This window comes from Dama dama, chromosome 9 (genome assembly GCF_033118175.1).
Source record: "Dama dama isolate Ldn47 chromosome 9, ASM3311817v1, whole genome shotgun sequence".
Lineage (NCBI taxonomy): Eukaryota > Metazoa > Chordata > Mammalia > Artiodactyla > Cervidae > Dama > Dama dama.
Window position 1 is genome coordinate 102535489 of NC_083689.1, and position 22333 is coordinate 102557821.

General features: G+C 42.8%; 1 protein-coding gene across 3 annotated transcripts; it reads left to right on the plus strand.

Annotated features, from left to right (window-relative positions):
- The first annotated feature begins 1411 nt into the window (after positions 1 to 1411).
- On the plus strand, positions 1412 to 21190 carry MACIR (macrophage immunometabolism regulator). 3 transcript variants are annotated; one of them, XM_061152111.1, is made up of 3 exons: positions 1412 to 1544; positions 8132 to 8218; positions 18714 to 21190. In XM_061152111.1, exon 3 carries the CDS (start codon positions 18737 to 18739, stop codon positions 19358 to 19360), a length of 624 nt encoding a protein of 207 aa, XP_061008094.1. In that variant the 5' UTR covers positions 1412 to 1544; positions 8132 to 8218; positions 18714 to 18736; the 3' UTR covers positions 19361 to 21190. The 3 variants fall into 3 exon arrangements, with proteins under 3 accessions (XP_061008094.1, XP_061008097.1, XP_061008096.1); XM_061152114.1 differs by lacking the exon at positions 1412 to 1544 and adding an exon at positions 2256 to 2534; XM_061152113.1 differs by lacking the exon at positions 1412 to 1544 and adding an exon at positions 2544 to 2783.
- Positions 21191 to 22333: the final 1143 nt, after the last annotated feature.

Here is a 22333-nt window from a genome sequence, read left to right on the forward strand (position 1 = left end):
CTCTGCAACGAGCTCTTGTGTGTGTGACCTTGAGAAAATTACTCACATTTTCTGCATCTTTAAAATGCAGCTCATAATTAATCGGTCACTTCTCTTACAGAATTGTTGTGGACTCTCAGTCAAAAAATGCATGCAAAAAGGCCTGGCACGTAGTGAGAGCCAAATGAATGTCTGCAACTACTCTTATCTCTGAGTCTACTAACCAGTTTGACAGAGGAGATGCACATGCCTTGGGAACAGGGAAGAAAGATCACAGGAGAGCATTTATTACAAGCATGGAGCACATCAAGTCTGAAGATGCGAAGAGCGGCTCATCAAATGAGAATCTGAATTTGCCCCTCGTCCCCACATTCACCAGATAGTCAGCAATTTTCCCAGGTTGACCCTACAGTCTGTCGTTCCACGGCTTTCTCCTAGTTCTTCTCTAGTTCTGCTCAGCGCCGCATCCTCAAAGCGGAGGCTCAGGACGAACACCGCCTAAAGTGGGGCGACTTGCGCCTCGCCAGGCCTGCGAGGGGGGAGCTCTTGCATCCTCGTGCCGGGCCAGGACCGGGCAGGGGGGTGTGAGGACGCCCCCTCAGCCGCCCCCCTCCCCCCTCAGCCCCCCTCGGCCGCCCCAGCCCGCCCCTCCCCCTCTCAGACCCCCTCGGCCGCCCCCCTGAGCCCCCCTCCCCCTCTCAGACCCCCTCGGCCGCCCCCCTGAGCCCCCCTCCCCCTCTCAGACCCCCTCGGCCGCCCCCCTGAGCCCCCCTCCCCCTCTCAGACCCCCTCGGCCGCCCCCCTGAGCCCCCCTCCCCCTCTCAGACCCCCTCGGCCGCCCCCCTGAGCCCCCCTCCCCCTCTCAGACCCCCTCGGCCGCCCCCCTGAGCCCCCCTCCCCCTCTCAGACCCCCTCGGCCGCCCCCCTGAGCCCCCCTCCCCCTCTCAGACCCCCTCGGCCGCCCCCCTGAGCCCCCCTCCCCCTCTCAGACCCCCTCGGCCGCCCCCCTGAGCCCCCCTCCCCCTCTCAGACCCCCTCGGCCGCCCCCCTGAGCCCCCCTCCCCCCTCAGCCGCCCCCCTGAGCCCCCCTCCCCCTCTCAGACCCCGTCAGCCGCCCCCCTCCCCCTGAGCCGCCCCCTCAACCCCCGCCTCAGGCCCCCCAGCCCTCCCCCCTCAGCGCCCCCCGCCCCTCTTAGCCCCCCTCAGCCGCCCCCACTCAGTCCCCAGCGTCCCTCGGCCGCCCCCCCACGAGCGCCTGAGCGCCTTTCCCGCCCGGGTCCGCCCTTCCTCAGGGCGTGTGAGCCGGGCGCGGGAGGCGGGCTCGGCGCTGACGGGGCTGCGCCTCTGCGGCCCGAGGGAGGAGGGCGGGAAGGCGGCGGCGGCGGCGGCGGGGAGGAGGCGGGGACTGCGCCGGGCGGCAGCTGGCGCCGAGCGCGCCGGGAGCGCGGAGAGGCACCGGCAGGCTCGAACCGGCCGCCTCAGCGCCGCAGCCCCGCGCCTCTGCCGCCCGCCTCGCGGTCTCCGCGGCCCCGGGCACAACGGAGACGGCGGAGCTGGGGCCGCTGGTAGGTCGCGCGGGGCCGGCGCCTCCTCCTGCAGCCTTTTGTGCTGCGGCAAAGGGAGCGGTGGGGACGGGCGGGCGGCGGGGCGGGGGACGGCGGGGGAGGCTGCCTCAGCCCTGGCTGCTCAGCGCCCGGCGGCGGCGCCGCCCCCTTCCTTCCGCCTCGTGCCCGGGGCCGGGCGGCCTCCGCGGTGGGCGCCGCCCTGGCCTCGGCGGTCGGGCCCCCACCCCGCTCCCCGGCGCCCGAGCAGGGGGCTGGGGGCTGCTGTGCGGGGCGCGGGGCCCCGGCGGGGTGCCGGGAGCCCGCCGTTCCTGGGCCCCGGGGTGGGGTCGGCGACGCGGCGAGGGGCCGCGCGTGTGAGGAGGGCGCGGCGGCGGCGGCGTGCGCCCGGGTGCGCGCGGCGTGCGCCCGGCGGGGAGGTGCGGGGCGCCGGTGGGCGCCGCCGCCGTGCGGGCCCCGGGGGTCGGCGGGCTCCCGGGCCCCGGGGAGAAGCAGCGCCCTTCCCGGGCCTGCCGCGCCTCTGGCCGCTCGCCCGGGCCGCGCGCCGGGTGCGACTGCCCGGGCCAGATAGCGCCTCGGGGCGAGCCCGGGGCCCTTATCTCGCCTGCCCGCCTCGCCCGCTCGCCCGCTCTGCGGTCTGAGGGGGGCTCGGGGGTGGCGGGGCCGCCCGGGAGCCGGGGCGGCGCGGGGCTCGCGTGGGGACCGGGAGCGCACGCGGCAGACGGCGCTGGGCATCGCTGCCCTCGCCCCACCTGTCGCCTTTGGGCCCGGCGGGAAGCGGAGGGAAGGGTTTCCCGGTCGGGCGGCGGTCAGACCTTGAGGAGGCGGGCCCCATTGTGAAGCTGCCAAACTCTCTAGTGGTGGAATCTGCGCATCTCTGCCAGGGAGGAGATGGGGAGCGCGGCAGGGACGAGGGCCGCGGCCCCGGCCCCTTGCAGGTGTTCACATCCTTAGGGTCTCGGTGCTGCTCCGGCCGCGCCGGTTGGCACGCGGGTAGGTTACCGATTGATTTCTGTCGAGCCGAGATGCTCGAGTTGTGTCTGTGGTCCGACTGGGGCGCTCAGGTAGAACTGGGGCTAGGAACTTTCTCATCATTCGAGGAAAGAGGAAGAATGCAGGCATTTTATCGTGTGCTTGCTACTCCTAGCCGAAAGAGCAGTGTCTTGCACAACGATTCTGACGCTTCTAGACTCTTCATTTTGCATTGTTTTTCTCAGAGAAGCCACACTGCAGTTGAGAGTTGTAAGTTGCTTATTATTACTATTATTTTTTAAAACCCTGTGGAGCAGATTGGACGCTAGGGAGATAGAAATGACCTCTTCCCCAAGTTTATTTTCGCAGTCGTTTCAAAATACAGTGTTGGTTATTATGGTGAAGCTTTTTGGTACTTTCTTAATTCAAGATCGTGATTTATGCTTACGCAATTACACTTCATGAATATTTGACAGATTTCTCAGTGTTTTCATTATGTAACTGTACATGCATTATAGACTTAATAAAATGACCAGGGTGAAATACAAGGATTAACAAGCCCAAAGACCTCTTGATTTGATGAGAACTGTTTAGAATATGCTTCTGCCTTCGTTATTTAAGTGTAAATGAGACTGTTTAGTAGTAACTCTTCCAGGATGCAAGATAGAAGGTGTTTATTGACCTTATATAATGGTCAGTGATTTTGTTTACTTTCTGTGTATCATTTTGTATACTTTGGAGAGCTAGTGGGCACATTAACCCTTAAAAGTATTTAGTGTTGTGGGAGTAACACAACGTTACATACGGGATTTTTTTTTTTTTTCCTGATTTATATTCTCTGGGGGGAAATCAGCTTTTCCTCCAGAGAGAGCTCTGATTTCTTCACATTCCTATCAAAATAAGTTCTTGGTTTTAAGCTTTCATTTGGAACGTTAGGCAATTCCATAGTGTACACCTGTCCCAATTCAGTTATGTTTCCTGAAGGGGAAATTTCTTGTAAAGACTGCATGTAGACCTATAGTTCAGTTACTGTCAGTCATATTTGTAGTGAAACTGAATTCTAAAAGTAGAAGGATGATTTCATATAATGATAACACACTGGTAATCTAGCTTTGATTTCTACTAGTAGAAATAAAATGAAAATGAATGCTGCTTTTTAAGGAATTTGCTATTAAAAGAACTGATATTAGAAAGAGAAACACATATTTTTCTTTCTGAACCAATTATGGGTTGTCTGTCTAGTTTGGTGTGGTTAATGATTTGTTTGTAAGGTCAAGGATGGTTTCAGAAAAGTCACACCCTACTTTAACAACTCTTCTTAAAAATTATTGATGATTTAGTTTTTGTAAGTTGCAAAGAGAAAAGTAAGATTATTTTAAAGTAAGCTTTAAGATGAACATAGCTAACCGTTTTATTTTCATTGTATTGTGCGTAGGCAGTTAAACCATTTTATTTCTGCACAGTGTTTTGTTACTTTTAAAGTTGCTTATTTTATTATTATTATTTTTTTTTTGCCAAGTACTTGTTCATTATTGATCTCTCCTCAAATAGCCACTCTGAGGGAACTGCCTGCTTCCATTTTTTTTTTTTTTTCCCTTCCTGTTTTGGGAGCCAGAATTAGAACCAATGACTTCTTCTGTACCAGTTTTCTTTGCCTATAATTTACCTTGCTTTCATAGTGTAATCTTTAATGATTTGTGAGGTTTATCTACCAAAATTCTTGAAGGCTATATGCTGGCCTTGATATTTACAACCTTATGATGTTTAGAAGTTATATTCTGTTAAATTTTTTCATATTGCTATTTTGTTAATAGATCTATGGTGAAGTCCGAGATTCGTGGCTTTTCTGTGTGTAGGAATTTTGTGTGGCATTGAAAATTTCCATTTGGAGCTTTTATATTTTTGGGAAAATCACTCCCTTCTTTAGGTTCACAATGCCATTCAAGTTTATTTTTACATGTATTAGATTTATATATTTCCATGTTTGTCTGTCCTCCCTCTTGTCTCAGGTTTCACTTTTTATTCTTGCACCCTGTACAATGCTGGGACACAGTAAGACCCAAGAAATATTGTTGAGTGAGTAAATGAATAGTTGAATGGCTGAGTGGATACAACCAAAGAAATACTCTTTGAAACTGTAAGGAAAGCCACTGTGTGAGCAGAAGGGTCTTTCTTTTGTAATTCATTGCCATTCCATTGTTATATATTACTTTTGAGTAGGATAACAATATAGTTACCAAACTGGGACACGGTTGAGAGATAAAGGCGGGGTGCTGTGAATAGTTATGCCAGGGTACCGGCTCTGAACTGAGACATATGGTCAACCCTACTTTTGAAGAACTTGCTTCTTTTTTTCTTGTGATGGTATCTGTCACCTGCCTGAGAAAATTTGACACACTTGCTAGTTTTATATTTGCGAACCTTTCTGTTTGTAGAAGCTTCATTTGCAGTCATATGATGGGTGTCTTTTGCTTAGTCACCCTTGACCTAGAGGCCTATGGGTAGCTCTTGGCCAGGCTTGCTTTTTCCTAATTTCATTGCTTACAGGATAACGTCACAGGACTTTCTGTTTGTAGCAACTGCTTATAGCTTGACGGTTTATATACTCTAACCTTTGCTCTGCTTACTTCCGTTCATTTTTTTTATGCAGTGTTTATTCCATCTTGTAAGAATTTCCCATGAGTTTATTTCCCTCTGTCTGTTTTTGAGAGGGGATCCATTGATAACCTTGCCAAAGCTTCATGTTCAAACCATTGGCCGAAATCAATTGCAAGTGTTGAGATTTATAGATTTTAAGGTATTCTAAAGTGTTATTTTGGAGGTCTGTCTTTTGGGGACTTTTGGATTATAGTTTTTTAGTTGTTTCTAATGGGAGATGATAGTAAAATCCTTATTAAATTTTTACTAGGTTCCTTTATAAGTAATCTCTTCTAATTAAAAAAAAAATTGATTGGAGTGTAGTTGCTTATAGGCAATCTCTTAAAGAAGCTATCTTCTTATACTAGTTTCTGACCTTGTTCTATGTTAGATTCTTTTCCTCTTTTTCATCATCTTCATCATCCTCTTAGCACCTGTGCGTAGATAGCATGCAGTTACACACCAAACAGTAAGTGGAGTCTGAAATGAGTGAAAAATGGAACAGAGTTTCTGCACCTTGGTTTTGCACTGTGTGCTCCCTTGGACTCTGTTTGTATTCTATTTTTAGCTTGGCACTGGCTTAATAGGGATAATCAGTTACTACACTTTGTTTACTATGAAATTACCAACCATTTCCTAGACTTCCACATCAGCTCTAGTGCAAGAGTTGGATAATTACTTTAAAGCTCCTCTGCTTTCAAATCCAGAATTAAGTTTTAGGTTGGTTTTCCTTTTGGTCTTGGAAAAATATTGGAAAATATATTTTCCCAAAGCATTTGAAAGCTTGAAAAGAAGAACCTATCACCAGAAATAAGGTGCACATTATATGAAAGTTTGAGATTTTAGACTGTTTTCTAAAACTATTTTTACTTGAAATTTGAGCAGTTTTTTATTTTTCTAATGTACCTATTTCTGGGCTTTCAGTGAAGATTTCTAAAAGTCTAACTGAAATCTGTCTTGCTTTGTGATAGATGTAGTCCTGAAAAATTAAGTGGAAATATCTTTCTGTATGTGGCATCCAGCCACATAACCAGCAAATATTGACTGATACATTTTTTCACTGCCTTGGAATTTTTGACTTAAAAAAAATCTTATAAGCTCTGAGGAGGAAGGGTTCACAATTTAGAATGGTTTTGTATAAGACTCTCATCTATATGCTTTAGAATTCTAACACTTTTCATGTTGAAAATAACCCTAGAGTTAGTAATTAAAGTTACCTCCCTCTAACTGTGTCACAAATGTGGCAATACAGGTTTTAAATAAAATAACCCTCCACATACTTAAAATAGGATTCCACTTAGAGAAATTAATGTACATTTTTCAGGAACACGAGTATTGTGTAAAAAGCTACATACCTGGTCTTATCACTAAACAGAGCCATTATGTATATAAAGCGATGTCAGTGGGCTTTGGAGCCAGACAAATTGGGGTTTGAATTTTTGCTCTGACTCCTAAATAGTATTACTTGATTAAATATTTTAAAAACAGGGGTAATATTTTCCTGATGGTAGTATATAGTTGTTAAAGTGATATAAATGGCATATGGTTTTGACTTGTAGAAAGTGCTAAAAAATTTAAGTTTTAAGAATTTTTCTTCCCCATTAAAAATCCATTTACTTAAATAAGAAATCAGTTTGAACTTTGTAACACTAGGATTGGGGAGATTCTTTAGGGTAATTGTATTAAATAAAAAATTATCACTAGATAACAATTTTTGTTACATTGTAATTCATTTTATGTTAAAACCAGAGACTTCATTTGTGAAGCAGACTTAATTATCTAGGTTTCTTGGTTACCCAGTTTGAAAATAGTTTATGGCAAAAAATAAATGAAAGAGAAAGTGTCTGTAAATTAAAGAAGTTCCAAAGGTTGGTAACCATGTTGTTTTCTGGGAATGATAGTTCTGGTAAATACTTTGATTAATTCAGTAATAATCCATTTCCTTTGGGTCAAACTCTTCCCTTCTGATAAGGAAGATAATAAAGTAACAAATGTTTGGGGGAACAAGTTGCACTGTTGCCACTTCTTCAGGTTTTGTGCACCTAAGTAGGTAAAATGAATCTCCAGCTGATTTGAGCCACCAGCCTCCTAATAAGTTAAATATCGCAAAAAACCCAACACCCAAAGAAAGTTTTACAGGTGGAAGAAAGTTTTGCGTTTTCTTGATCTCAAGAAATTAACCCAGTTAACTGGGGAGGGAGGAGATAAAGATAGATTTTCTTACACATTTCCTCCCCAGATAAGAGGTGAAAGGCCCAGAAACCATGTTAGAAACTTGTCAGCACAGCAGTAACTCTCCAGAAGTGTTTTTCAGGTTGCTGTCTTTTAAAAAAGTGTTTTCCATGAGTCTTCCAATCATGTTCCTTGGAGCAGTCTTAGGGAGGATTGTTGCTGTTTTATGGCTAAAAGGAGTAGACACCAAAAATTAATTGCATAATAATATCACACATTCCTAAGGGCTCTACTGCATGCAAAACACATTCACCTACCTCTCATTTCATCCACATGACAACTTTATGAGGGAGGAAGGATGGGCTTGTCCTCATTTTAAAAATTGCTACTTATGCAAAGTCGAGGGGCAGAGTTCATAGTAAGGCAAGGCCTAGGAGCTTTTCTTTTGACCTGGTCTCAGCATTATTTTTTTCCATGGTGTAATACTGCATCTGTTGAACACATGCATAGGACTTGGAACTCACTTTTAAACCCCTAATTTTTCTTGGCCCTTTATTTAACCTACTTAACAACTATTAGTCTCCAGGTAGAATTTAAGCAACAGAACAGAGGGGAACAAGCATGATACAGTGTTTGAGGTTTAGCTGAACAAACTTGAAATTAATTAATATTGTATTCTATGTAACTTGTACCTGGTATTGATACCTCCTGCTAGTTTCGTCCTGTTTTGCAATTAGAATTGTTATAATTGCTTTATAAAGTTGTGTTACCTGTTAAATTAAAGGTTTATTTTTATATTTCATGTTTAGTATCTGGAGTAGAGCAGAAAAATTATGCCTGTGTTCCCTTGGGACTCACTGGAAATTGTACAGTGACATCTTCTGGGATTTAGGCTGGTGAGTTATATTTTGCTTTTTCTGTTAACCAGTTGTATGAACATAATATTATACTGTGTTTTAAGGACTGTATAAACCAGATGAATATGAAATGTCAGTATATTGTTATAAATGTATATACTATAGGTATGAAATTTTTAATGGTGAGAACTGAAATTATTATTACAAAATGCTAATGTTATTATATTTGAAATGTCTGACATTTTGATCAAGTAGATTTTCCTTTTTTTTATTCTTATAAGATAAAGGAGGTTTCATAGAGTAATATTTTGAAATATAGTAGTTAAGAGGTAGTTGCTCTGATTTCAGGAAAGCTTTAAAAAATGTTCGTCTCCAAAGACTGGTGAAACAGCTTGCAGAAAGTTTGGTTGTGTATCATCGTGTAAAGAATGGCGAACCGGTGACTGAAGGGAGTGTCATTTTCAGGTAGTTGTTTCGAAGTTCACTGCGAGTGTGACGTTGGTTTTATCACACAGTGGATAAAGACAGGCAGTGCTGTTGTTGTCTTTTACCAGCGTGTCTGTGCATCTGGATGGACATTGTTGTCCTTGTGGCTCCAAGTCCTTGAAGGGGAAAAATTTTAATAATTTTAGCATTTAAAAAATTATATTAGTGTGAGTTCATGCTTTGGTGTGTTATTCTGCTTGGTCAGGATCTTTGTAGGTCTTTGCTTTGAATCACATAGAGTGTTTATAAGCTTTTGAAAAAGCAGTTTCATAATAAGTGATTTCCAGATCAGCAGTTAGTAACAGAATGATTCAAAAGAATGATAGGGAAAAACAAACACCCTGTTTCATTTAATAGATCCAACCTGTCAGATTTATGAAATGTATTTTAAGACATTGAAAAATGGAAGTATAACTAAAATTTTCAGGAGATTTTGAGGGAAAGAGAAAAATTTTGAGGCAAAGAGCAAGAGGTTTGAGAACTATAAGTAGAAAGTACTTTTAGAGATTATTGAGTAAGAAATGATGTGACTGGATCATTAACTTCTTCCCCTGAAGTAAAGCACAAACAAGGAGCAATGAGTAGAAGCTACAGAAATGTGTGTGTGTGTCATCTCTGCCTCTCTCCATACAGTATACATGTATGTGGACATATGTATCTATGCATAGTTATAGATGTACTTATATAGATAAACGGGGCTTCCCTGGTGGCTCAGATGGTAAATAATTTGCCTACAATGTGGGAAATCCAAGTTCAGTTCCTGGGTCGGAAAAATCCCCTGGAGAAGGAACTGACGACCCACTCCAGTATGCTTGCCTGGAGAGCCCCATGGACAGAGGAGCCTGGTGGGCTCCAGTCCATGGGGTCGCAGAGAGTTGCACATGACTGAACCCCTCCCCCCCCCACATATATGTAAATAAAAAGACATACTAACAGAGCTGCCAGAGGGGAAATGAACCAACCAGAGAGACAGTGAGTTACCTGTCATTGAAGATGTTCAAACATAGATTGAACAACTGAGTGCAGCAGACCTGGGTTCCATCCCTGGGTCGGGAAGAGCCCCTGGAGAAGGCAATGGCAACCCACTCCAGTATCCTTGCCTGGAGAATCCCGTGGACAGAGGAGCCTGGTGGGCTGCAGTTCATGGGGTCTCGAAGAGTCAGGCACGACTGAGCACCTAACATTTCGCTTCTCTTCACTAAAACACATCCCTTCAGATTCTGGGATTACATGGTATCAGAAAGAACTTTTTTTTTTTTTTTTTGGCTCTGCTGTATAGCATGTGGGATTATAGTTCCCCAACCAGGGATTAAACCCTGACCCTTTGCATTGGAAGCAAGAAGTCTTAACCACTGGACTTCCAGAGAAGTCCCCAGAGTGATTTTAAAGAATTTTAAAATTTGGAGGGCCATCAGAACCTTGGTGGTGGTGGTGGTGTTCAGTCACTCAGTCATGTCTAACTTTTTGTGACCCCAGGGACTGCAGCACACCAGGCTTCCCTGTCCTTCACCATCTCCTAGAGCTTCTTCAAACTCATGTTCATCAAGTTGGTGATACCATCCAACCATCTCATCCTCTGTCGACCCCTTCTCCTCCCACCTTCAATCTTTCCCAGCATCAGGGTCTTTTCCAGTGAGTTGGCTCTTCACATCAGGTGGCCAAAGTATTGGAGTTTCAGCTTCAGCATCAATCCTTCCAATGACTATTCAAGGTTGATTTCCTTTAGGATTGGCTGTTTGATTTCCTTGCAGTCCAAGAGACTCTCAAGAGTGTTCTCCAACACCACAGTTCAAAAGCATCAATTCTTTGGTGCTCAGCCTTCCTTATGGTCTAACTCTCACAACCATACATGACTCCTGGAAAAACCACAGCCTTGACTGTAGGGACCTTTGCCGGCAAAGTAATGTCTCTGCTGTGGTGTAACAGGCTTTTTTAAAATTCAGGTTTATTGAAGTCTGATGTTTGTACTCACCCATTAAGGGGTGCAGTTTGGTGATGTTGACAAGTGTATCCATTGTGCAGCCTCAGTGCGTATGATACTTTCGTCCCCCCGGATTCTCCTGAGCTCCTCTGCAGTCCGCCCTCTCCTCCCAGCCCCAGCTCTTGGCAGCCATCGATTGATTTTTGTCCCAGTAGTTTCACCTTTTCCGGGATGTCATATAAATGGAATCATGCAGTGTATAAGGTTCTCTGTTTCTTTCACTTAGTGTAATTCTGGTTTGCTCCTTCTCATTGCTGAGTGATATTCCATTTTATACATGGGCCACAGCCTCTTTATCCATTACCCTGTTGATGGATTTTGGGGTTGCTTCCAGTTTTGTGTGTGTGTGTGTGCGGGCTCATGAATGAAACTTAAAAACATTCATGTTCAGGTCTTTGTGTGAACATATATTTTCATTTTTCTTAGGTAAATACCTACAAGTAAGGTGGGTGGGTTGTTTTGTAAGCATTTATTTAACTTTATAGGAAATTGTCAAGCTATGTTCCAAAGCGGCTATACCTGACATAGGCGTCTAAGAGTCTAAAATAACTACAGCAAAGTATGTGCAGATGAAGAAACCCAGTTCCCATTCAGTGCAGATTTATTTATGTTATATCCAGTTTTAACAAGTTTGGTTAGCAGATGTTTTTTTAGCACGCATTGGATTAGAAACAGTAAATTAGAAGCCCTTAGGGATAGGTTGTTAGCAGTTGGAAGCAGCCAAAAATGATATTCACTAATGTGACTATAATTACTGATGAGGAAAAAGAAAGCGGGAACTTACAGGAGAGAAATTCTTCTATCTGATAAGTTCCCAAACAAGTTCCCAAACATGTCTGCATATCAGAATCACTTGAGGGATCTTTTAAAAATTTCAGAGCCCAGGCTACATCCCGGATGGTTTACATCATAGATCTGAGGTGGAGCAGAGTCAGTGTTTATTGGTGCCCTTTGGCTGTGTCGGTGTGTAGACACTTTTGAGAACCATGTGCTAGAGGCACAGTGTGATAACATTGAAGGAGTCGGGGGCTTGGAGCTGGGACACCTGGGCCTGCACTCCAGGCTCTGGGCAGGTCCCTGCCTAACAGCTTACGTGTCCTCTTCGCTGTAATCAGAGGTTCCACGTTGGTGAACTCCTGGATGATTCTGGCACTAAAACTAGATGGCTCTAGATACCACTGGACTGATGGTAGTCATGCTTAGGAAGGACTCTATTTCCCAAGGAATGACTCTGTTCTGAGTGGTTCATTTCAAGTACCTCTTGAAAAGGATTTTCAGTTCAGTTCAGTCACTCAGTCGTGTCTGACTCTTTGTGACCCCATGGACTGCAGCACGCAAGGCCTCCCTGTCCATCACCAATTGCTGGAGTTTACTCAAACTCATGTTGTTGATGCCATCCAACCATCTCATCCTCTGTCATCCCCTTCTCCTCCCGCCTTTAATCATTCCCACCATCAGGGTCTTTTCCAATAACTCAGTTCTTTGCATCAGGCGGCCAAAGGATTGGAGCTTCAGCTTCAGCATCAGTCCCTCTTGATGAATATTCAGGACTGATTTCCTTTATTCACATGGTATTTTTGTTCTGTATATTTAAACAGTTATGTTACATCTGTTTTGTCTTAAATAGTGTTGCTGAAAAACAGTTCAAGCATATTGGAGCAGTTTCTTGATTATTGAGGATGACTTTTTTTTTTATAAGCCTGATTTTATAACACTCCTGGAATGCAGTACTTCTCAAAAAAGAATTCTTCTTCGTATAGTAGTTGTGAAACTTACCAGCTCTTTGGAGAGTGAGTCTAAGGAGCTGAGGCATCTCAGTTATATTTTCAAAATGTTGTTCCTGGTGCCCGATGTATAGGAAGCTCGGTGTCTTGGAGAGTGTTCAGAACTGAGTAGTTGCCACGCAGTCCCAGGCTTTGAAGGGCTGCCTCTGCTGCACCGAGTTCTCCTCCGTGTGTGTCGTGCTTTGGGCCTTTGTTTTAGCTTCAGCTGTATACTTCGCAAATGCATGCTGCACCCAGTGTTTTCAAATGTACAGAATGTGCGCTGTGTACGTTTTCCTAGTAAATAAAGTGTTTCCTTGTCTGACTGACTGACTTAACTGAGAGTCATTCAGTTGTGTCTGACTCCTAGTGACGCCATGGACAGTCCATGGAATTTTCGAGGCCAGAATACTGGAGCGGGTAGCCTTTCCTTTCTCCAAGGGATCTCCCCAACCCAGGTCTCCTGCATTACAGGTGGATTCTTTACCAGCTGAGCCACCAGAGAAGCCCACGAACACTGGAGTGGGTAGCCTATCCCTTCTCCAGTGGATCTGCCTGAGCCAGGAATTGAGCCGGAGTGTCCTGCACTGCAGGCATATTCCTTAGCAACTGAGCCATCAGGGAAGCCCCATTTCCTTGTCTAGCATTGTCTAGTTTTGAATCTCATATATTTCATTTTTAAAAATTAATTTATATTTTTATTGAAGGATAATTGCTTTACAGAATTTTGTTGTTTTCTGTCAAACCTCAACGTGAATCAGCCATATTTCAAAGAAGCAGAGTGGGGCCTGTGCACATTGCCAGGTGTTCTGTATGCTGTATAAATATACTTCAGTGCCTCTGGTGCTGATGGATTGGGAGGGAATTTGCTATTGAAGACCTTAGGTGTCATTTAAAAAATTTGTTGTTGTTCCTAGTACTTCTTTATGAAACTCAGTTTTAAAAGTATTGTTCAACTACATGTTGGCTTTTTTATGCTTGTTGCATTTTCTGTTCGACTCTATTCCACAGAATATTGCTGCTTCTGGTCTCATAACAGTACTTCCTGTTTTCTGTTTGCAGTTTTTATTTCTACTTTAAGCTACATATGAAAGGCATTAATGGAAGCTGTTAAGGGTCTCTGTTGTTGGTCTCTGATTTGTAGTGCTCTGCAGTGCCAAAGTTAGCCTTGGGTCTGGTTTCTGGGTTCACATGTATTCTTACTGATGCAGTGGGCGTGGTGCCTGGTCCACACCCCTGCGGTATTTACAGACAGTGCTTTGTGATTGTTTATCTTGGCAGTATGTTTTTTGGATACAAAGTTTATCTTAGAATATAAAACAGAATGCTTTGTCATGAACATTGTTAACAACAATAAACCCGGAAGCAGAGCTTTCATTGCAGTTTATGAAGAATGTCCTGCTAATACAGATTATGTCCGATGTAGTCAGGGTAGTTGAATTTCCTGATAACTGCCTTTTAAGAAGAGATTTTGCAGTGAAAATTATTGAACATTCCTATATGCTGACTTGGAGACCTTTCAGTCTTCATTGTCCTTCATGTAATCCCTGTTTTTTTTTTTTTTTTTAGAATTGGGGTACTTCTTCCTCTTCAGATGGGACAGTACCTGCACCACTTCTGCCCATTGAAAAGATAATTAACCATTGATTGTGTAACGGCTCTCAGAATCTTGCTCCAATATTTAAATCTCTTCCAGAAATTCTCAGCAGTTTAATAACATAAAAAGTTTTGTTTCTGGTCACATTGGAGGATGAAAGGTTATGCTGCTTAGTCAGCATTCTACCCAGCCAAATATGAAATGTTCACTTGCCGATTGACTAGCCTGTATGTCGCTTTCTTAGTGCCACACAGTAGATGATCTTTAGAAGGGCAATATGTAAGTAAAAAGGATCTTTTTTTTTTTTTTAATCTAAGCAATTTGCAGGGTTCTGATTGTACCATTCATGCTCCTACATGAATGTCGAAGTTTGAAGATGTTCTTGTATATAAGACAGTATGCTGCAGAGACCATGAAACCACCTCAAAAAGCTGTTAGTTTTGAGAATACTCAGTTGTTTGGAGTAGAAGTATTGATGTTTTACAACTAAAAAGTTCAGTTTTCCCGCTCTTAGAATTGTCATCAGAGGTTCAGCAGGCAGCAGGTACTATGCACGTAATCTTTAAAACGAGCACTCTCATGTTTCAGTACAGCAACACTCTGATTCGGAAGTTTTACAGAGTATTGATCCTTGTTGTTCAGTCGTGTCTGACTCTTTGCGACCCCATGGACTGCAGCACGCCAGGCTTCCCTGTCCATCACCAACTCCCGGAGCTTACTCAAACTCATGTCCATTGAGTAATTGATGCCATCCAACTATGTCATCCTCTATGGTCCCCTTCTCCTTCTGCCTTCAATCTTTCCCAATGAGTCAGCTCTTTGCATCAGGTGGCCAAAGTATTGGAGTTTCAGCTTCAGCATCAGTCCTTCCAATGAATATTCAGGACTGATTTCCTTCAGGATGGACTGGTTGGATCTCTTTGCAGTTCAAGGGACTCTCAAGAGTCTTCTCCAACACCACAGTTCAAAAGCATCAGTTCTTCACTCAGCTTTCTTTATAGTCCAACTCTCACATCCATACGTGACTACTGGAAAAACCATAGTTTTGGCTAAATGGACCTTTGTTGACAAAGTTATGTCTCTGCTTTTTAATATGCTGTCTAGGTTGGTCATAGCTTTTCTTCCAAGGAGCAAGCATCTTTTAATTTCATGGCTGCAGTCACCATCTGCAGTGATTTTGAAGTCCCCAAAATAAAATCGGTCACTGTTTCCACTGTTTGCCTATCTATTTGCCATAAAGTGATGGGACCAGATGCCATGATCTTAGTTTTTTAAATATTGAGTTTTAAGCCAGCTTTTTCCTCTCCTCTTTCACCTTCATCAAGAGGCTCTTTAGTTCCTCTTTGCTTTCTGTCATGAGGGTGGTGTCATCTGCATATTTGATCCTTAGTTACTAGGTTAAATATTTTTCTAAGAGGATGTTGTTGTTGTTGTTGTTTAGTCGCTAAGTCATGTCCAACTCCTTTGTGACCCCATGAACTATAGCCTGCCAGGCTTCTCTGTCCATGGCATTTCCCAGGCAAGAATACTGGAGTGGGTTGTCATTCCCTTTTCCAGGGGATCTTACCAATCCAGGGATCAAACCCAGATAGCCTGCATTGGAAGGTGTATTCTTTACCACTGGGCTGCCAGGGAAGCCCAAGAGGATATTGGAAATACATTAAAAAAAAACCTTTTTAGTTAAGTAGTGTTTTCTACAGAGGGTGTGTTGTTTAAAAAGTCTAGTAGATTTTCTTACATAATGTAGGTTTTCTTAAAGTATAGTAGGCTGCTTGGTTGAAATTTCCAGAGTTCTTAAACCACATCTTCTGTTTGACAATCTAGGTTAAATCATTGTCTTATCAGGTTAGATATCTGAAGATCCTGTTGGATAGTTTTGCCCAAGCCAAGTGATATTTTATATGGTGTTTTGGCCAATGGGAACTTAAGCAGTCATAGTTACTCATCTAAAAGTAGTGTATATTTTTTGTCACATCAAATTTTGACCTTTATAGTTTGCCTCACTCACTTTCTTCACTTTTCTGATTTCCTAGGTATTGATTTTCAAGCTCATGTATACTTTCTGACTTTTTCTCTCAAACCTTTGTATCTTGCCGTTCATTATCCTCACCCTCTAAAGACTCAAAGAGATCCCTCTTGTTCTTCCTTGATGCAGCTGCTGCTGCTGCTAAGTCGCTTCAGTCGTGTCCGACTCTGTGCGACCCCATAGATGGCGGCCCACCAGGCTCCCCCGTCCCTGGGATTCTCCAGGCAAGAATACTGGAGTGGGTTGCCAGTTCCTTCTCCAATGAATGAAAGTGGAAAGTGAAAGGGAAGTCGCTCAGTCGTATCCGACTCTTAGCGACCCCATGGACTGCAGCCTACCAGGCTCCTCCGTCCATGGGATTTTCCAGGCAAGAGTCCTGGAGTGGGGTGCCATTGCCTTCTCCACCTTGATGCAGCAGGATTGACCTAATGAGGGAGCAAACTTGTGATATGTGCATTGCTGAGAGAAGCCTGCACTCACTCTTCTTGACTGTAACTTTGTACATTGTCAGCTTGCTTAGCAGTTTTTACACTAAGGGGCTAATAAGATGACTTCCGGCTTCTTAGTCTCTTTTTGAATTATTCTCCAGTTCAGAACGGGTGGGGTGTGAAATCATGGATTTTAGGGAGTTTATAATGTACCAGATGGGAACGTGGTAGGGTGGCTGGTGGGAATGCTTGGGCTGTCGCGGACTGCCAGGTCCGGAAGGAACCTGGAGCAGTGCGTCACTCAGTGTGGACTGACGGCTTGAGCGTCCCCCCTGGGGGCCTCTCCTCTGGCGGGGTGCCTGGCCTCCATCTCCGCCACAGCCCTGATTATTTAAGTCTCACTGAACCCTCCTCTCCTCTTTCAGAATGACCTATCAGACAAGCACTTCTTGCCTGTAGCTGCCGGTCAGGTTAGGGATGTTGGAGGCCTTGCATCTGTCTTCTTGTGCTCTTTCTGGACTGCAAAATCAGTGAGAAAGGAAGGATTAATTTGTCATTCGGCTTAGAATAAAGATTTGTTTGTTCAGCATACTATCTGATGAGGCTTCGTGTGGTTCTCTAAAGTTTATTAGATGAGAAATCTTTAGGCTTTTGCATACAGATCAAACCAGGCGGTAGTCACCTCCTATTTCCATCCTCTCAATAGAGAAATAAATGATACGATTAAATATAAACTTATTTTTACATCAGTAAAACAGAATAAAGCCAATTACTTTAAATCTAGAAGTGTTAAGAGGGACTAAGATAATTTGGTTAAATTAAAATTGGAAATAGTCTAAGATTTAGAGTAAAAAGTAAGTAAGCAAAAGTGTATGGATCCCCTTTGGTGTTTGCTTTATCCCAAGAATCATTCTTGATGTTATTTTTCAGTTGTACTAGAAATGTGTGGGCCATAATGAGACTAGGATGGCATCTGGCAATTCTTCATAATCTTGGTTTATTTACTTTCTAATGAAGGAGAAAGGAAACACAGCATGTAAATGAAGAGATAAGGTTGGCTTTTTTTTTTTTTTTTGGCTTTTTTTTTTTTTTTAGCTTTCTAATTGCTTGGATTTTAAACCAAATTTTAGAAAGTGATTCAATTAGGAAAAGGTTATTTGTTTTACAACGGGATTTGTGAGAATTACTTAATATAATAGCTTTTTTCAATAAATATTTAATCTTAAAATCACATTATTTTTTGACATTATTAGTTGATATCAATTTAATGAGTGATCTGAGACTTAAACCTTCTATCTACTTCTGATTGAAGATCAAGAAGAAATAGTTTATCAGAAGTGACATTGTCAGTTTCCTTTTGTATTTTTCAAAATTTGATTTAATTGAGTTTCTAGGAAGCTGGTCATTGTTTGTGATACTTTTTGTTGCTGAGACTTTCCAAATTATGTAATATGATCATTGTAATGAATAATATTAATATTTATTGTGAATTGTTCTGCCATTTACTAAACTGTTCCAAAGTTCAGTGTCTTAGGTGTTATGGAATAGCTATCAAATCTATGGTATATTTTATGATTAAATAGTCAAATAACATCTGATTTTCATATATGTTTAATATTAAAAATGGCCTGATTTATTGGATTTAGGATTAACTTTTAAACTACAAAATGATTTTCTCTAAATAAGTGGAGATATGGAAGAAGGAACATTGATAAGGTTTGTGGGACCCTTCCCTTAAGACTCGACCATACCTTGAAAAACTTTCTTAGGTCTAAGTTGGATTCTTTGGAGAAATTGATCAACTTTTATCTTTTACTGTATGCCCCTTAAACACAGTTGAAAAATTAAAAGATAACTTTCATGTCGGAAACATTTTGCGGATTCTTGTGAAATTGTGCATGATTATTTTTATTTGCTTCATTTGGGATCCGTATTTAATTTGCTGAATAATCACATCAAGGAATAAACTTTGTGTGACTGAATGGAGTGCTGTATTTAGAGAAGTATTGTTGCTTTCTTTTTGCTCCTCCATGAGATGATGTTAATCTGCCTTTGAGTTCTTGAAGGCAAAGAAGTAGTAATTTCATGCCTGCTGTGGAATGTTTAACAAACATACATAAAAATCTGCCCGTTGTACACTGGCTGTTTTTCAGGCCCATGTGATTTCAAGCTCCCGGAGCCTTCTGAAACGATCCGGCTTGGCCCGAGGTTCTGGGCGTTATACCCTTCTAATCTGAGTCTGTCTGCTTTCAGGAGTGTGCAGACGGGTGCCTAAGATGGAAGTCGATGTTAACGGCGAGTCCAGAAGTGCCCTGGCCACCCTGCCCTTGCCGGTGGCCGAGGCCAGCTCCCCGGGAAAGGCGGAGGCGGAGAAGCCGCGCTGCTCCAGCACGCCGTGCTCGCCCATGCGGCGGACTGTGTCAGGGTACCAGATCCTGCACATGGACTCGAACTATTTGGTGGGCTTCACGACCGGCGAGGAGCTCCTGAAGTTAGCCCAGAAGTGCACAGGGGCCGAGGAGAGCAAGGGAGAAGCCGTGCCTTCCCTGCGCGCCAAACAGCTGGATGTGGGACTTGCTCGTTCCTCTCGTTTGTACAAAACCAGAAGTAGGTACTACCAGCCCTACGAGATTCCAGCTGTCAACGGCAGGAGGCGGAGGCGGATGCCCAGCTCAGGAGACAAGTGCACTAAATCTTTACCGTACGAACCTTACAAAGCCCTCCACGGGCCTCTGCCTCTTTGTCTTCTCAAAGGTAAGAGGGCTCACTCCAAATCTCTGGACTACCTCAATCTAGATAAAATGAACATCAAGGAGCCAGCTGACACAGAAGTGCTACAGTACCAGCTTCAACACCTAACCCTCAGAGGGGACCGTGTGTTTGCTAGGAATAATACATGAGGGACTTGCAAGAGAGTGTAAACCAGTTTAGGTCAGCCTACACTTGGCTAGAAAATTCCACTGTTGTACCCTGTACAGGACTCTTTACATTATAGATGGTTAAATCAGCTAATGTTCCTGGAACATACAAATTGTCTGGATCAAAATTTGAATAGAGGAATGGAATCACAGGTACTTGAGGGGAGATCATTCTGGAGCACGCAACAGCAAGGAAAAGAGAAGGTTGACCATTAGTTTGTATAGCTTTTTAGCTAGGGGGGAAAAAAAAGGCTTTGGTACGGTAATATCATCTTTAAAATTCTGATACTCAAATTGGAAATGTTATCTGCTTGGTTGTTTCTGACTTGGTATGATTCATTAGAAATTTATATCTTAAGTACTCAAGTACTTCTTTAATCTCTGTATTTTACTATAAAATATATGTAATGATTTGTTTTATGAAATTTAGAACTTGAACATTGCTAAATTGGACCACTTTTTATTTTTAAATATTGAGTTTAAATATTTTATAACTGGTTTTGCACTGAAAAAATTAACATTTCAGATTGACAAGAGAATAATCTTTCTTCACTTGCCTCAGTAATATTATTGAGCAATGAATTTTTTATTTCCGCATGGAAAGTTATTGATCTCTATGGCTGTAAAATATTTCTTTATAGCGTTATTAAAGTGTGTCTTAATAAAATTAAATTTGGGATACAAAGTATTTATTTTACAATGGGTGGGGGGAAGCTTTACTGGAAAGTTTCCAATATGAAGTTTTCATAAGTTGAAAAAGTTTCCTTAGTGCTTATTTTCTAATTTAAAATTCATCTGGAACTTTAAAATGGAAAGGATTCTTTAAATTGTGGCTTATAGGCAAATACTGTTTGCATCTGAATGTTCTGTAAGTGACTGGAACTCTAATAGAGAAACTCATGATTTCTACTATCGAATGCTTAAACTAAGTATGAAGTGATACCATTCAGCATGGCCTCGGGTCATTCCAGTTTTAGTTCTGTGCAGCACAGGCACTCGTTGAAATTCTAGTTTCTAGGATTAGTGCAGGAGCCTAAAGTGCTTCTACAGTTTTAATGGGTTAATCCTGGATTACTTAACAATTTATGTCAATTGCACTGGTTTAATTTGTTGCTAAAGAAATAATGCCCTGGCTTTAGTAACAAATACAGCTCAACTATTCTTGAATATATTTTGAAAAAAAATGTATGTAACCTACCTTTTGTAAAAGTTTCTATTGATATTTCTTTTTTTCTTTTTTGACTCTTGAAGGTGCAATTTATTACTGAATTGGCATTTCTGGCAGCATAGACCTGCTTATTTTAAATTTTATTTTTGGGGCTCTTAGTTTCTAAGGTGTTAGCAATCTTGCTTATAAAATCAGAACACCTTTTAATTAAATGAGTGGGTCATTCCTGGTGCAGTTGTGACTTTCTTTAACCAGAATGAATGATACACTCTAGGGCAGAATAAGTATTAGAAAACCCTAGGAACTCTTAATCAACATTTATTAAACTTCCACTGAGGCAGATCATGTGAAAGAACCTTGGGGAAGTTGGCCCATATCTTACAGAGTTGTTCAGATTTCTTGGAAGTTTTCAGCTGTTGTACATTTTAAAGTAAATTGCACCTTTGTAACATATTGTATCAACGGATGATCACTAAGATTAACTATATCTATACAGTCATTAGTTTGACAAGAAATAGAATCCTGTCAGATGCCAAAGAGTTGGGATTTTTACGTTTAATGATTAAACTCCATTATTTATTGATGATTTACCCTGTGGAACTGTATTATTTCTAACTATGAAATAAAAGGGTGATGTAAACACACATCGTGGTGTTGTGCTTTAACGAGGTCCACTTGGATCAACAGGCCAGTTTCCTTTTCAAGGATTCTCTGAAGCACTTATTTTTAGATTCCATTTTTGTTAAAATAAAATAATAATTTTGTCTTTGGTGCTCATTCACATTTCAAGGTAAAGGATGTATTCATGGCAATGATGTATGTTTGGTCACACAGCTGTGTGACTGAGGTCTATCTCTGTCCATGCACCTACATAATTTCTTAAGCTAAATAAAAATATATAGCCGTTTGTTTTGTTTTGTTTCTACTTAAAGACAGGTGTGAAACTCTGCGACAAAAATGAAAGGGGTTAAAAGTTTGAGATGTGATATTTTACTATTATCCGATTAGTAAATATATGTAATTTAAAGTTTGGTGTCCTGGAAAGTTTCAAAACTTAGGGCCAGTGGTTTTCAAACTGTGTTTGCAGAGCGCCCTCACTGGCTCAGTCTTACTTTCCCTGTACTTTAGTGCTTGTGATCCTGTAGTAGGTAGTGCTATCCCATCAAGAAAAAAGGTTTGGCTAGATCTTTTTAAGCTGGGCGGGGTGGGGAATCCCATTTTCCTTAGACTTTTAATATGATTTCTGTTTTTAAATTGTTCTTTCCCTCCTTTTGCATTCAGTTTGCTGTTCTGTACTAAACAGAGCATACTTTTGGCCATCATATACCTGCTGATACTATCTTAAAATACACTGCACTGTCACGTAAGTTTTTTTTAATAATTTTTTTTTTTTAGCAAAAATCCCATTCTTGGAGGCTCAGCTGACGCACAGGCAGTAGTGAGTTTCAGCCTTGCCTCAGTCCCAGCTGAGCGCCTGTGGCTCCTTGGCTTCCGTCTGGCTGCATGTGTACCTCTGATCCCAGGGCTTCCAGAGTCAGCAGTCGAGGAAGAGAAGACCATGGGGGTGGACTGAAACGTCAGCCCGTTCAGAGCCCCGCATCTTCCTGACTCGGGCTCAGCCAGGCTACGGCTGAGACCCACCGAGTCCTGTCCGTTGCCCCTTAGGCCCTTCGATGCCCACACGTGGCTCACCGTGTCTTTTCCCTCCCTGAGATGTCTATTTAAATGATTTCAGTATTGGGGGTGTTGGGAACTTTTAGAAGATTCTAAGTTAACTTTAACAGCAA